The 15,789-nt window shown below is 38.7% G+C and overlaps 1 protein-coding gene across 1 annotated transcript in view; it reads left to right on the top strand.

The window, feature by feature from the left end:
• The first annotated feature begins 2,888 nt into the window (after positions 1 to 2,888).
• Positions 2,889 to 15,789, top strand: part of exoc4 (exocyst complex component 4) — a 136,740-nt gene continuing 123,839 nt past the window's right edge. Inside the window, exons 1-7 of the mRNA XM_085251730.1 lie at positions 2,889 to 2,995; positions 3,827 to 4,016; positions 5,793 to 5,987; positions 9,924 to 10,117; positions 11,440 to 11,549; positions 13,399 to 13,499; positions 13,601 to 13,755. Of these exons, the coding sequence (XP_085107856.1) occupies positions 2,916 to 2,995; positions 3,827 to 4,016; positions 5,793 to 5,987; positions 9,924 to 10,117; positions 11,440 to 11,549; positions 13,399 to 13,499; positions 13,601 to 13,755 (1,025 nt within the window). The 5' untranslated portion in view covers positions 2,889 to 2,915. The remainder of the gene's footprint in view (positions 2,996 to 3,826; positions 4,017 to 5,792; positions 5,988 to 9,923; positions 10,118 to 11,439; positions 11,550 to 13,398; positions 13,500 to 13,600; positions 13,756 to 15,789) is intronic.

The raw sequence follows: 15,789 nt of genomic DNA, 5'->3' as shown, positions 1-15,789 counted from the left end.
GATGACATTTTGTTAGAAAATTCCAAGTTGTGTAATTGAGATGTGAAAATAAGCTTACTCTGTTCAACCAGCCTTCTAATCTTTGCGTTGAATTTTTCTCAGGATAATTAGTACAGCTATTATCATTCATTATCAGTGACTCATCTGGTAATTAGAATCCGAAAATGCAATTTAAATAGATACTGAGCCAAGGACATTATTATTTACTCACAAAAACAGTATGTTTCTGCTAAATAGCTTGTCTAGCTTGTAGGGCTGGGCCATATTATACCGTTCACGGTAATACCGGTATAATGTTAGGCAACGATAGGAAAAGGAAGTATGCGAAAGAATATGAGTAAAACGCGCATGCGCAGTGCCTTTGTTTTCATACGCACATGGCCGATTGTTGAGTGAAACAGATGAACCAGAATTGGTTTGTAAAAATGGTGCAACTTCAGTGATGTGGAACTGGTTTGGTGTTTGTCCGTCAGATACACGACAAAGCACATTTTTTTGCAGAACATGCAAGCGGCCGTCATCTGGGTCCTAAACTCCGTATGCTTCAGTTCAAACGAACACTGCAGCATCACTGAGCGTTAAAAACTGTCTAAATTCTTTCATCTTTAATAAAACGATCAGCATTGCTGCCCTACCAGGTGTAACTATGAAGTTTAACTTCCAGGCATCCATTAAAACAAAATTTATTACATTTAACAGAGTTAGAAGTTAGCAGGAAGCTAGCGGAAGTTAGCTCGCTAGTTTCGCTAGTTACCTAAGCATGATAGTAGTAGTAGTAGTATTTATTTATTGTCATTGTCAAGAACAATGAAATTGCGTTTGGGGCTTCCATACAACCCAAAAAAGAAGAAAATAATAAATACCCCTTAAAACCCAAGTGTACATATTTAACCCAGTGTGACTCCAATGCAATAAGACAATCCTTAGCAATAATGTATATAGCATGTTCTGACTGAGAGATTTCTGAAAAAATTCAAACGTACAGCTCTGCTATCACTTCCAACATAAATGAAGACAGGAAACTAAACAGCAGTGACGTTTGTAGGGTTACTGAAGTTGGGCTAGCTGGTATATAATGATGTGCTACGTAATCGCTAGCGACACAGCTATGTTAGCATAACATAAACAGTGAAGCTGGAGGACGAACACTAACACTTTTCCACTTATAAAAGTTAACGTTAAAGTTCCTGATAGTTAGAGACAAATGCAATCGCATGGCAGGATGCTGTAAACGGACCAAACTTCAGTCAGGAGAACAACTGAGATAATCCATCCACAATACGAGGTTAGTCATTAATATACTGCAACAACGTGGGAATAGAGCAGCTGCCAGAGAATTCAACATTAATGAATCAATGGTACAGAAGTGGAGGAAGCAAGAAGAATGAGTTTAATAAAATTTGATTTTTCTGACTGCTTTGTTTCGCTTAATGTGCATTTTAATCCCGTGCACCTTATGGTCCGAAAAATACTACTGCATACTGCAGTTTAATGTTGCAAAGCACCTCTTTTTAACTTCAGTGGATATTATATATGGTTATGCTCAGGATATGTCAGCCCATTTCTACTGGAAATGCCTTCTGGTTAAACTTTCAGCAAGGAATTTGCATTTGCACTGTTACATTTTTATGAAGCTTTAATGTACATAAAAACCAGCTTCTTATTTAAGTGAAAATAAATGGAAGGTTGTCTTTTTGCGCTAGTAATGTTGTGGAGTTGTATTTTGTCTCGCATCAATTATATCGTCAGTTATATCGTTATCGCAAATTTTCAAATATATATCGTGATAAATATTTTTGGCCATATCGCCCTGCTCTACTAGCTTGCATCATTTGGTGTTGCTTTAAGAACCACATACATGCATTGTGTGTTAAAAATCCAAAATTTGTTTTGGAAATGCTGTGGTATCATTTTTTTTTAAGTGCTATCCAAGTCATATTTATTACACATTATTGCATTAATGCAGCATTTAGAATGACCTTGTTGCACTTTTATTTGGTCAGGAAACCAGAGCAACTACTTAGCTTTTATTGAAAGAAAACAGCCTTGCTTCTGCAATACTGGCTAAATAAAACCCAGTAGATTACTTGATAGGGCTGATGGGGTAGGGGAAGAAGATTGGAAATTTCAGAATTTTTAACTTGGACCTGGGAAGCTAGTCACCTTCAAAAGAAAAACAATGCTTCCTGCATGACACAGCAATTGCATTTTTCTTTTGTGAAGAAACACAAAGATCACACACAATGTTATCTTTTCAGTCCACCAGCACATCAATCAGGGTCCAAGCTTCTGGGGATCGACCTCCTTTTGCTTCAGGATCAATACACTTTCCCGGTCTCTTTGGTACAGCAGAGATTGTCAAAGATACAGGGCAGGAGAGCCCTGCAAAATCCACTACTGTATGTTCTAAAAGGGGTCAGCTATTAACTCACTGACACTCGCTCTCTCGCACATTATTTCCTTTCCCAACCTTTCTTTATAGGTCTCAGGAGAACTGAGCTGAAAATGTTGCAGTGAGATTGTTTTCTTTTTGTGTGCTAAAAAATAAGGAGAAAAAAAATTAAGCCTACTATCATATATTCCTCATCACCACACCACACAGTAACATAAACAGTGTCTCGAGATTTGATGAAGATTAGATTTGAGAAAGGATTATTACAAAGGTGATTATTGAATAGCTGGTCTTCAGTTGGAGTATTGAAGTAAACTCACATCTTTACTCAAAAATAATCAGGGCTTATTGTTATAACAGGTATTAATATAGTTCCGAATAAAAAAGGTTTCGGCGATAAGGCGTGCGATAAGAGAAGTCAGAGGAACTGAGAAACACTTTTTAGGTTCAAACTACAACTCCCAGAATCGCTCGGTGTAGCCTCGCGGTTCTGTCTTCCTGTTTGAGTGCCGCAGCTGGAAAAATGGCAGCTGATACAGGGAGATACAGGAGTGCAGTTAGCAAAAACAAAGACCCTTCTGGTCTTCTCATCTCTGTCATTAGGTAAGACATGTTAAGTTTTTTTATATGTGCGGGTAAGACGTCAGAGACACTTGAACTGTGCTTGCATTTGTTCTCAGATATGGCTTGACAGCTACCTTTAATGCTAAGGCTACATTTTAGCTAGCTACATCCTTCCTGTTTTGCTAAATAAATGGAGAGAGTTAAACCTCACCTATTTTATTTGAGTTAGTATATGGGCAAATCTTAATAGCAGTTATTTTGTTTTTTGCTCAAGCCAAGATTACTTACGACTAAAGTTTATTCACCATTATTTGGAAAGCGACTGTTTTCTTAATAAATATTGACGAGAAATTGAGAAAAAATCGTGGCAAAGCAAGGTGCTGTTTATTGGTAGGCTGGATTTTCTATATGTCTCTTACCATAAGTTGCTAATTGTTGTGAATTGACTTCACAACACTTTCTCTGCAGGTCATAACGAAGGAAAAAACATAAACATGATAAACGAGGCACACATCGCAATCGTCGTTGCAACCACCATTGTTACACATGCAACACACTATTTTATTTATTCATTTTTATCCAATAGCGCCACCGTTTTGTAATACAGGAAACTGTGTTCTTTACTTTATATATAGTTTTAGTCTTGCCTAAAAAAATGTATGAAAAGCACAAACGTAATTGCATATAACAAAATCCATACTCTTACTGATATATCATTAATTTTTCTTTTTTCAACTGTAAGGTGGATTTCAAATACAATTTCCATTTTTGAATTCAGGGATGCTTTTGTCTTCTCTTAAACAACAATGCTTCCCCCAGATTCCCTTTGTGGGTTAAAATATTTCTTCCTTGCCTTTTTGTTTGATGCAGGACTCTATCCAGTAGCGATGATGTGCAGGACAGGGAGACGGAGAAGAGTCGTCTGGAGGAGGCTTTCGAGACGTGTGATCGGGATTTAGACGAGCTGATTGTTCAGCATTATGCCGAACTCACCACTGCCATCAGGACCTACCAGAGCATCACAGAGCGTATCACCAGCTCCCGCAACAAGATCAAACAGGTAAATTGGAGAGGGATGTACACACACATAGACTCGTGTTTTTTTTAGATAGACTTCAGAATGGTGGCACCAAGTTTTGTTATTAACAAAAAAATATTGTTTTCATACATTTTCCTTTATCTCTTTATTCATCAAAACTACTTCTTATGTCAGTATTATCTTTTTTTTAAAACCTTTTTTGAAGTTTCTAAGACTAATATTGCCCACTTAACAGCATCTAGCTCAAGTCAGTATTCTTACAATCAGCAGAATGATGTTAAATGCCTCAGTGCTGCTTTTTCTCAGGCGTAATCTAATGCAACCAAAATGTGTGGATATAGTCCTGTCTTTAAACTACTGAACTTTCATGGTCTACTTGTACCTGCTTAAGTTCTCTCCAGGTGCTGTAGTTTGCTCCTACAGTCCAAAGACACACATATTCAGTTAATTTATGATTCTAAAATGCCCAAAGATGTGAATATGAGCATTACTTGTCTTTTTCTCAGTGGTATGATTTTTCTGCTTAAGTTTGGGGAAAAAAATCGCCATCTGTATTAAAACATCAAAAATTGATGTCAAGCACTTTCAAGAGCATGCCAAAGCAACACGTTCCCATATAAGTCAAACCGTATATTGTTGGCCATTCAAAACTCTAGCTGTGATGGTACAGTGTGATGACAAATTTCCCAAATGATACAGATGCATTTCAACAGCTAGCAGTTCAATATTCAGGCGACAGAAATGTTACAGTAAAATGTCCAGGATAGCCCCACTTTTCAATCACAACTAGTGCATTTCTGCTACATTTCTTTGTAATGCTTAGATTAATTCCCTTGTCCACTTGAAAAGTCCTGAGGTTTCAGTGTAGTCAAGGTGTGGTCCTAGAAGTATGAGTGTGGCAACCCTCTGTAACAGCTTAATGAGCTGGTCCGTATTATTGCTGGTCCATGTCTTTCCCCACTATCATTGCTGTAGCAGTCATTGTGGGGAATCACTCTAGGGAATTAGTGTAGGTATTGTGATTGGGGAAATCACTGTACCGACAGCACAGAAACTCAGTTTCCCCGAACCTCCTGTGGGCAGTAGCTGCCAGTGTGATCAGCTAGTGGAGATTCACCGAGAGTATAATGCAGAGAAAAATAACCTGTAGATTTGTAAAAATTGACATGCACACCAAGAGGACTGTATAATAAATAAATTGAGTTCAATTGTAATTATTTTTGTTTATTATTGCACTTTATTATACCTGTGCTTTGCCATTAAAAGTGTATTTAATGAAATTTTCCTTGTATTCTAATTGCTGTATGGTCCCAGGTTAGCTGCCTAACTGCTTAATTTCAACCTAAAATCCACTGAGTTGATTAGCCACAGTTGAAAATAATTGTGTTGGTGTAAAAGGTGTTTAACTTAATTGTAAATACATTCAGCTCACTTATGTAACAAATTAAAAAATAACTACAGAGAAATAATGACTGTGTTAAGGAAGTGTCTCGCTCATTTTTCTTCTTCAAAGACGCCTACACCTAATAAAAATGTATGTCTGTTGATGAGCGTCTAAGGCAGTATTTAATTTAAACACTGTAAATAGCAGACAAATGCATTGTCTCTCTGTGCTTTCTTTCCCCTTACGCCAGCTTGTTGAAGCAGTAAGCAACCCTCCCTTAACCTGTTTATGCCAGAGATTTCTTCTTGTTAAAAGAAAGTTTTGTTTTTCCATCCCCACTGTCATCAAATGCCTACTTATATGGAGTTTTAGAATATGGCTTGTGTCACTGGACATCTCAATCTGTCCTACAGGTCAAGGAGAACCTCCTGTCTTGTAAGATGCTGCTTCACTGTAAAAGAGACGAGTTGAGGAAGCTGTGGATAGAAGGCATCGAGCACAAGCATGTTCTTCAGTTGCTGGATGAGATCGAAAGCATCAAGCAGGTCCCTCAACGCCTGGAAACTTACATGGCAAGCAAGCACTACCTTCATGCCACAGACATGCTGGTGAGTAGAGTGATGGCTGAAGATGGGATTCGTAGAAGTGTAATCTTGTGCCTTAATATGTGTGAGATATACAGTGTTTAAAAATGGAAAACCCAGAAAGATTGGTGGGAAATATGTCCTTTTTTTAAAACATGTTTGATCTTGCTTGTTTTTTTTTATGGATGGAAAAACGGAGAAATGGAAAAGGGAAGAGATTTTTGTCTTGTTTCTATCGGCATATCAAGCAGGGACCCATGGTGTGCACAGTATGCACACATAAACACCAGTATTTATGAAGTGCTGCTGCTGAAGATTGATTGCCTGGCACCTCTCATCTCTTAAAAGAACCTCTTTCTAGCCTTGAACAGTCCAGTGGGTGCAACCCACATCAGTTAGGGCGCTGCAGGTGTGTATGTTTGCGTGTACGCATGTCTTTTGATGTATGTTTTGCAGTATGCGCAGCAGGGGAGCTGAAAGATGGCATTGAGGACTAAACGACCAAGCTCTGTGATCTCTCTGTTTCTTACCTTTCTTTCCTTTTTCTCTCTGCCTTCCTCTGTCACCCCCGCACGCCTGCCTCCAGACTTTGGTAATAATTAGTTTGCTAGAATGGGGTTATCTGAGGAGGAGGAAAAAAGAAGAATGATGGTGCACCCATAGGACCATGAAAAATCCTCTTTGTGGGGGTGGAAAGAAGTGGAACTTCATTCAGCCTGTGCTCAGTCAGTACAGCATGTTTCAAAAAGGTTGTGGAAAGTTCACAGTCAGTTGGATGCTTTGCCTCTGTCTCTTCTCTTGTCAAATGTGCTCTACTTGATCAGGATGATGGCATTTTATTTACTTTTACATATCAAAATGGTGTTGGATGTACTCTTACCTTTGGCTCGGTTGACATATTTATGCAGTTCAGGGATGAATTATGTATGAACAGCCCACTTTAAGTAAACGAGACTCTGACCAAGGACATTACTAATGTTTATAAAATGAATTACCTTGAAATAACCTATTTGAATGATTCCACCAAACTTTAAATTAATTTTACATGATTTATTATTGACATGATGAAATAAATGCACCGTGTAAGCTAAAATGAAATTATGTTTTTAGATACTGGACACCTAGATGTCAAACAGCAATCTCAGCACAAGGTGATAGGCCGGCAGACAGCTTATATTTAAGATCAATAGACAATGAGCAAGTCTTACATAAGAACTATCCTGTTATTTCTAACCATCTGACAATCATCTAACTCTTGTCTGTGAATATAATGTTTATCAGTGCTCAACTGTTAAAAAATATTGGTCAAAAAGTTCATGGAGTAGTGATTGAAAACTCAAACCTGAGATAGATTTGGGCATCAAGTTCAACTTTGTGGATTTTTGGTGTGGAGTTATATAGATTTGCACAACTTCTCAGCGGAAGGCTCGCAAACATGGCTCTGCTGATGCTCAATGGATCCCGTCCAGTGTTTTAAAATGGTGTTCCTTCAACTTAATTTTTATTTTTTAGAAGAAGAGAAACTCAAAGGAAAGCAATTCTGTCAACTAAGGAAGCTGTTAAGTGAAGATTGTGTGCAATTCTTTTAGCCATACTCACAAACTGTAGCATGCACTGCAAGTCATGTCTTTAACCCCAGATGTTCTACCTCAGATGCCTGAGGTCCACAACCACTTGAGTGTTGAAAACATGAGCAAGCATGACCCTGGTCATAGATCTGATCTCTGATCTGATCGCTTTTGTACTTAGAAACTACCGTACGTACTCTTGAGATAAAAATTTCTGAAAACTCCTGGGTGGTAGCCAGAAACACATCCCTCTTCCCGAGTAAACTTTTTGAAATTTAGGTGTGGACAGCCAGAGAAGATGGTCTCAAAGGGGGAATAAAAAGGTTTAAATCAGTGTACACTAATTGTTGTGTATTGATCACACCTTGTCCTGCACCAGGAGTAGAGTCTGTAGGAATTAACTTAATCTTACCTTATTTTTACCCTCTTTAAAAGGGTGCTCATAATTATACTAATGTGACTCCATCTTTCGCTTAAGTCTCTTCCACATGTCTGAGCCCCTCCCAGGATGTGAAGAGGAGATGCAAGCAAAGTATTGGAGCCTATCTAATGTATTTGATATAAAAAATATTTTGATGAATTATGCACGATATATTAAAAAAAATAAATAGGGGAATTGTCAATTGACTCAAATGCATTGAAATGTAGGGTGTTACCTTGAATATCAGCCTTTTTGAGGCTATATATTTGCTGTTTATGAGATAAGTGGATATGAAGTCACGGTCCTTTAGATTTCTACCATCTTCTCCTCATCTTGATATCACCCCTTTTGTAGCCTACATTAGTGGGATTATATTTGTTTTTGTTAAAGTAATTACTTGTGCATAAAAAAAGCAGAATTATGGTATTTAAATGAGACTCCCTCCCCACAAATATTACAGTTTGTGGTTGTCAAAGTGCCTTCACAGGATATATACATCTGTATACATCTGAGTTTTGTTGTTACTTCTCCAGATGCCTCCTCACGTCTTGTCTTGTTGTGGTACTTGGAAGATCCTGTGTGATGGTGGAGGGGAGATGATTTTTAGGGGATAATTTCTCTGTCTCTCTCACTATTCTACCATAGCTTATTCTCTTCAACATTGTGTGTGCCTGGGTTTTGTTTGAGGCTTATCTCTAAGGGTTGACAATTAGAATTCAGACTATGCTCTGTGTGTACTATTGAATGGCAGCCTTAGATCCCATGGGGTTGGTTAAAAACCAGACTGACTTTGGTTGTAGAAATCCTCTCCTCTCCTCTCCTCTCCTCTCCTCTCCTCTCCTCTCCTCTCCTCTCCTCTCCTCTCCTCTCCTCTCCTCTCCTCTCCTTTGGCTTCTTAGCAAATTCACAAGAGGCTTCATATTCTTCATTATGGTGACAGGCCTAGCCCCCTAATGTAATGATGTTAACCAGGCTTCCTCTGTCATCCCAGCCCAATGATAATGAGATCCCCACCACCGCTACCCCTATCCCCACCCCTGACTCTCACACAAACACATAAACGTTAAATGATTTACAGTCATACAATTACATACACAGATAATCAGACATTATATTAAGCCAAAGCAGGCTGATCACGCAGTGCATTATCTCATCTTCTCACTAATGTGGCTCTCATTTGCATCAACACATACTTGACCCATGCTCCCTGCCCTGTAGTCTGCTCAGCTCTCCCCATTCCATTCCCTTCTATCCTGCCCTGGCCAATCAAATATTATCGGCAGTGAATTTGGTTGTTGGTTTGCTGCCCCTGAAATGCACTCAGATATGCACATAAAATAGGTTAACACACATGTAGACCAGCATATTTAATCATGAAAACATAACTGTTGTTCATGAACTATGAGAGCAGGTTGGAAAAAACATGACATTTGCTAAATATAGGTCATGAATCAGGAGCACATGGTGATACTTTATTTACTAATTTATTTATATTTTGGAGGATACAAAAAAAATCATCCTCAATTAAATATATAAATGAAAAGAAATGATTACACTTATTCACCAGCTTCACTATTGCTTCCTCCTTCCGAGGAAGTTTCTCTGAGATTAAGTGTCATTTATTTTAAAGACTTCCTAACCTGACAGGACAATTGGACTGCTATTACAATGATGTTGCCCTCTCAGCAAATCTGGGCAGATGCTTCTTACCAAGGAGCGATGGCCACATTCATTCAATTTCCCAGTAAAAATTTCTGTTGGCAATTTGCCTATAATTTGAGTGTGTAGTTTTGTAGAAACATGAGGGGATACTTAATATAGCTTAGATGCTTCTGTCATTTCTTTCCTGCCCCCACTTTTGACTTGTCTTTTCCGCCACCTTCTTTCAAGTACAAAACATTGATACCAGACACAGCTATCTTTTGGTAGAGGTTGTCTGACTGGTTCTTGGCTGTAATCTGTTATATGTAGGTGACAGCTGTGGAGTCCTTAGAAGGCCCCTTGTTGCAAGTAGAGGGCCTTGGAGACCTGCGCCTGGAGCTCCACACCAAGAAGCTCAACATACACTTGGTGCTCATTGATGAGCTGCACCGCCATCTGTACATCAAGTCCACAAGTCGCCTGGGGCACAAAAACAGGGACAAAAATGCTGCTAGGCTTCCAGGGTAAGGGCCATGTTCTGTTTGAACAGAAATTGGACTGTTTTATTATTGTTAATTCATGAGTGCAAGGCCTTACATTTAGTACAGTTGCTTGACTTGTGGTCAAAAATGTCAGTTTTCATTTCATTTACATGATAAACATTGGTGTTCATATACTTGCTCCAATATAGCTGCCCATGCAGAAGAATGTTACACATATCATTACAGTGTTAGAATGAAACGCTGGAAAATGTCCAAGGCACCAAAAGCCTTTATTACTCGCCTGTTAAGTAGTCAACAGAAATGTAGCCTTTACAGTGTGTTTTTCTAAACTTTTCAAAGTTGAAATCATACTGATGTGCCTTCATTATAAGTTATCCCATTGCTGCTACAACCAAGAACAACTTGCCAATTATTTACTGCATGGAAACCAAGACCATTACAGACAAAAAAACAATTAGACCTCCCTCATATAACTTGTTGCTCTGCTTCATTGTTTGTACAGTGTGCTGGGAAGATGCAAAAGAATGAGAAGCATTGCAAATGTTTATTGTTGGAGCCAAACAGCAGTAATTTACTCGTAACTAATTAGGTGTTCTGCAGTCATTATGGGTACCTCTGTAAGGACATCCTATATATATATATATATATATATATATATATATCATATGTTTGGTTTCCAGGGAACAAACCAAGTTTTAAACCTGGGAAACAATGTCCATTGCCAATTACTGAAAGTATCACAACATATACAGTTTCTCTTTGAACACCACTGATCACATGAATGAGATGGTAGGTTTTGCAGCAGCAAGGAGAATAATTTAAGTTCTTCCTTTTGTGACAGCTTATTAGGTATAATGCAAAACAATGGCTTTGAAAACACGGTTGATGCTGTGGCGTTCAATGGTAGGGATTCTGTGTGTGTGTGAGGTGCAATAATTATGGTGGCAGTGGGTTGGTGTGGTACAGTGATTTATTACTGAGGGTCAGCAAGTGACAGGTCCTGGCCTTCCTGTATTAGGTCGCCTCTAACAACAAGCCAGCCTCCATACACCCCACCCACTTAGCAGGCAGACTGTGTTTATACTGTTCGACTTAAAGGACCTGGATTGCTTCCACCTCCGGTTTAAGGCTTGATAAATGACTCATTGGGAAGCAGCACCAATCCCACCAAGAGATGCAAGGCTTTTGGTTTTAGTAGTAGATTGTTTTCATTAGGGAAGAGGAGGTTTAGCATTTGTATTTCTCTTTGCACGTACTAAACTTTTTGTATCTTTGTCACATATTTATGCGAGACCCATTTAATGCCTGGATTTGGTTTTTGGTGTTTTATTTCCTCTTCACAGCTCCATGGCCAAAGATGCATCTCCAATACCTGTGTTAGATGTCGGCAGCCTGTCTACCCCACGCAAGCTTTTGGATTCATCTCAGTTTAGCACACCTGGATCCAGCAGTGGTATGATCTTAAGATCATAATAAGGAAGGGAAGAAGAGGCAGTAACGGAAAAAAAATAAAGGGTGTTGGCTGAAAAGATATATTGAAAACAAAGTCGTAGGTAGAACACGGTTTCATGAAAAACCATAAATCATATGCTTTCCCTCGATTAAAACTGAACACATTAGAAAAACCAGAGAAAGGAAGACATCAACTGGCAGTTTTATTGGTTTCATCCAAAAACATTGCGTGTGAATTTTATCCTGCTATGCTATTTTCACTATGCTGATATTCTTAGTGATAATGAAGTCATTAGTGTTGCACTGAATTACATCCATTTGCATGTCATTATGGATACGTACACACTGAATGCACACAGAAACCACTGATCCATACTTTGATACAAAAGACTAAACATGTCACAAATGTCTTGTTGCAGAGATACACGGCTCACACCCACATTTCTTCAGCTATGATCACAACATATATCTCTCTCGCTAACATTATAATCATCTTGCCCCCCTACCTGTACCATTAGTCACCCAGTATGTGTGCCTTCACAGCAGGGAGCAGCATTTATTACCCTCAAACTGCTAACCAGCGCCGTAACAGAGACTGATAATGTAGACTGTATTCAGAAATGTATGAATCCTCTCTTGGTTGTAGGGGCGTACAGTCAGAGCCACATTCCTTCCAGGCAGAGCACAGAGGAACGCAAACAAGAAGATAATGAAAAAAGTTAATCCAGCAATAACTTGGTGTTCCCTTGGTGTTTCTGAGTTTTTATATTAAGCCTGGCACTTTTTTTTCTCTCCAACACCCACTCTTGGCATTCTGAGTTAGCAACTCATCGTGTTGTTTTTAGCTCTGTGGATACCAGGCAACAATGCACCATACTGTACATACCAAAGGCATTTTTATCTCGTTGCTGCATCAACTGACAGATTAACAACAACATTAGCATATAATTACCATCTGTGGGCAAGGTTTCCCTGAAAGGTATGGTACAGTCAACATTTCTGTGCCATTCAGCAGTTGTTTTATAAAGTGGTTCTTTCAGTCATTCTCAGTCTTTGTCTCTTCCTCTTCTTTTGCGTGTTTAGCATTTCCTAGGTAGCCATCTACCATTTAAATCATGTCATTTACTCCACCTACTGTTATTTACTCTGCCCAGCTCATCAGCATGCATGTGTATGTCATGACCTCAAAAAACATAAATACGCAAATGTACAAATTACCACTAATACATTTTAAATATCTGCTCAAGTCTCCCACGCTGTAGGCCTCTAAGTAATAGCTAAACCACAGTTTTCTCAATATTATGCAAAGAGAACACTGGCAATTAGCTGCCAGCAGGCAGTAAGTGCCTATATACCGTCATGTTAACAACTGTGGTCACGACACAGCAACGGGCTTCCATCAATGCCCTAGCTTGCCATTTTGTCTAATAGCATTAGAGCACCTCATTTGTAGATGATAATTGTCATAATTATTACACAAACTACAGTTGCAATGGCTGAAAAGAGGAAATACACCCAAAGTCCATTAACTTGCCATAAACATTAACTCTCTTAACGTGCTTTGATGGGGAATTGGGAGGCCCCATCTAATGGAAATTAGAGCATCACTCGATACCGCCTTTCTCAATTTGTCTACTAAGTCAGATGAAAGGGGGATTAGGGTGGGGTTAGGTGCAGTTGTGTGTTCTTAAAAGATAACGAAGTGGTGTAAAACTGAATTTATTTGTTGTTCTTGATTATTTTTGTACATTTATCTATCACTGAAATAATTGGATCTTTTGTGCTTGTACAAATATAATAATGTACACCATATGGTAACAAGTGTGTCTGTATGGGTATACCTCTTATAGTGCATGAACTGCAGCAAGATATTCGGGACTTAAACCAGTCAGACCTTACTGAGGGGGACCCAGAGGAGAACAGTGCTGAGTTCATGGGCATCCTTATCAGGGTACATTCATGTGCACACACATGACGCTAATTGTAAACTTAATGTTTTGTTCTGTCATTTGGTTGAAGTAAAAATATTGGCATATTGTTCATTTTCTTTAGGCTCTGGCCAAGTTGAAGAAGCTTCCAGAGACCATTAAAGCCATAATGGAACGGCTGGAACCTGAGCTGAAACAGATTGTCAAGAGGTCTACCACTCAGATAGCAGACCATGCTTACCAAAGGGGAGAAAACCTGGCCCAGGAGAGCCAGCCAAGGTAAAGTAATGGCGTAATGCACTGCTGAAGAATAACTGACGAAAGAGATTTGCTACAGATCAGAAAATATGAAGCTGAAGGTTAATATTAATCCCTTAAACTGCACAAAAATTGCACAATACATTTTCAAGCATTTAAAAAAAGGCATACTTAGCACATACAATAGAAATTAAAAGTCATATATGGAAATTAAAATGTAATGATTAAAAAAAACAATTTTTCAGATGATTTAATAAACTCTATTTTCAGAAAATTCGAATTTTCTGGCAGTTGGATCATATTTCAGACTTTAAAGGGTTAAATAGCAAATGTGGAGGGGAAGGGAGTTTCAGACAGTAGATGGGCATAAAAGGGGAACTATAACCTGTTATGTGGAAAGATGAAAGCAGTCCTTTTGAAATGATAATGTTTGCCTGATAGGGATGGTAAGTAGCATTAGAACTATATGCCAAAATGGTCAGTGTAAATAACAATGTGCAGCTACTGTTGTTTACCTTAAAAAGACTAACAAAGCTCCCACTTGCATTCCCATCATTTATCCCATTGTTTATTCTTCTGTAGTCATAATATTTTTCTAGCCTCAATTTTTAAGGTGTTGAATAAAATGTGGCCTCCCTCCCTAATGATTGGTAAAAGCTATTCCTGTTGATGCGGTAGCTTCAGGGTTTTGTAGCTTGTCTGTTTTTTGTAATGTTACCATTCTCAGAGTTTTGGGAAGCACCCAACATTATATTAATTATACTAATATTCACTGTATTATAGTCAGCATTCACTTTTGTTATTGCATAGAGTGGATCCTTAAGTTATACTTAGAGCTGACAGTAAAGGCAACAGTCAGTGTGTTTAGAATGCAGTCCCATAGTGTTCATAGTCAGACAGTCAACCAGGTGTGAAACATAGTAGCGGCTAGGACTGCAGACACACCTGCTTTAGACCATGAAAACAGATACTCTGCTGCTTTAAACGTAGACAAGTCATGGCTAAACACACCCATACACACACAAACAATTTCACACCTGCCGTAGAGGGCTGCTACATTTTAAAAGCAGTCACGTCAGCTCCTGCAGACATACACATACAGTGAGCAGACTTGAGAAGCACAGGTCTCAGTCCACTGATCCTGAACCATTTAAGAGGAACGTCTTGTTTTCTGTCAGGGATGTTCTCTCCAGCCTTGTCTGCCTTACTTCTTCTGTTGCCTACTGAATCTTGTCTGACCTCAGTGTAATAGGCTACCATGTAGCTTGTTTCCAGTTCTGCTGCTTGCTGATTGTTTTAAGTTGCCTTCATGAGTATACGTGTGTGAGCATTTAACACTTTGAGGTTGTGTGTGTGTGTGTTTGTATTTGGATGCGTACACACCTAGTTTTCCCTATGCTCACTTCAATTTAAAGTCAATGCTTGTTGCTATGGAAACTCCAACCAATGTACCAATTGTAGAGAACAATGGTCTTGAATATTGCACACTATATTTTATAGTACAGCAGACTAGCAGGCAACACTTAAGAGCTTAATAGCATAAACAGCAGTGTGTGGCTTGCTCTTGGAGGTTTATGTTCTCATTCACATCCTCACTGACCACCTCACTGAAAGTTTATTTTCCTTTACAACTCCTGCATCTAGATAATCTTCATATAGCTTCCGTCTTCATGCACCAAAGTCATGACCCTAATCCAATGATATTTCTTAAGGTTTTAGTGATTCTTGAGCTTCTGGGCTAACTGCAATACTTATGTTTAAAATTACAGCTAGTTAATAGCCAGTGCATGTGTTCGTGGATTGGAGGACGTATGATCTCTGGCTGCTGGTGTATTGTTTGCTGTTATAACCCCAACCAACCAACAACAACCAACCAACCAAACAAACAAACAAAACAAAACAACAAAAAGAATCAAAAACTTCTATTTTTCAAGTCTTTGTTTCAGTGTCTCAAATAACAGTAATAATACAAATTTCTCTTACTGGATGAGAGATAAAAAGACTGCAGGATTTACTGGGCATAACAAATAAACATCAGCTTCTTCCATCATTATT

This window comes from Mchenga conophoros, linkage group LG17 (assembly GCF_057382185.1).
Source record: "Mchenga conophoros isolate Kocher_MC1m ecotype Shallow Benthic linkage group LG17, M_conophoros_male_GT1.1, whole genome shotgun sequence".
Lineage (NCBI taxonomy): Eukaryota > Metazoa > Chordata > Actinopteri > Cichliformes > Cichlidae > Mchenga > Mchenga conophoros.
This window is presented reverse-complemented; position numbering and strand designations above follow the sequence as displayed.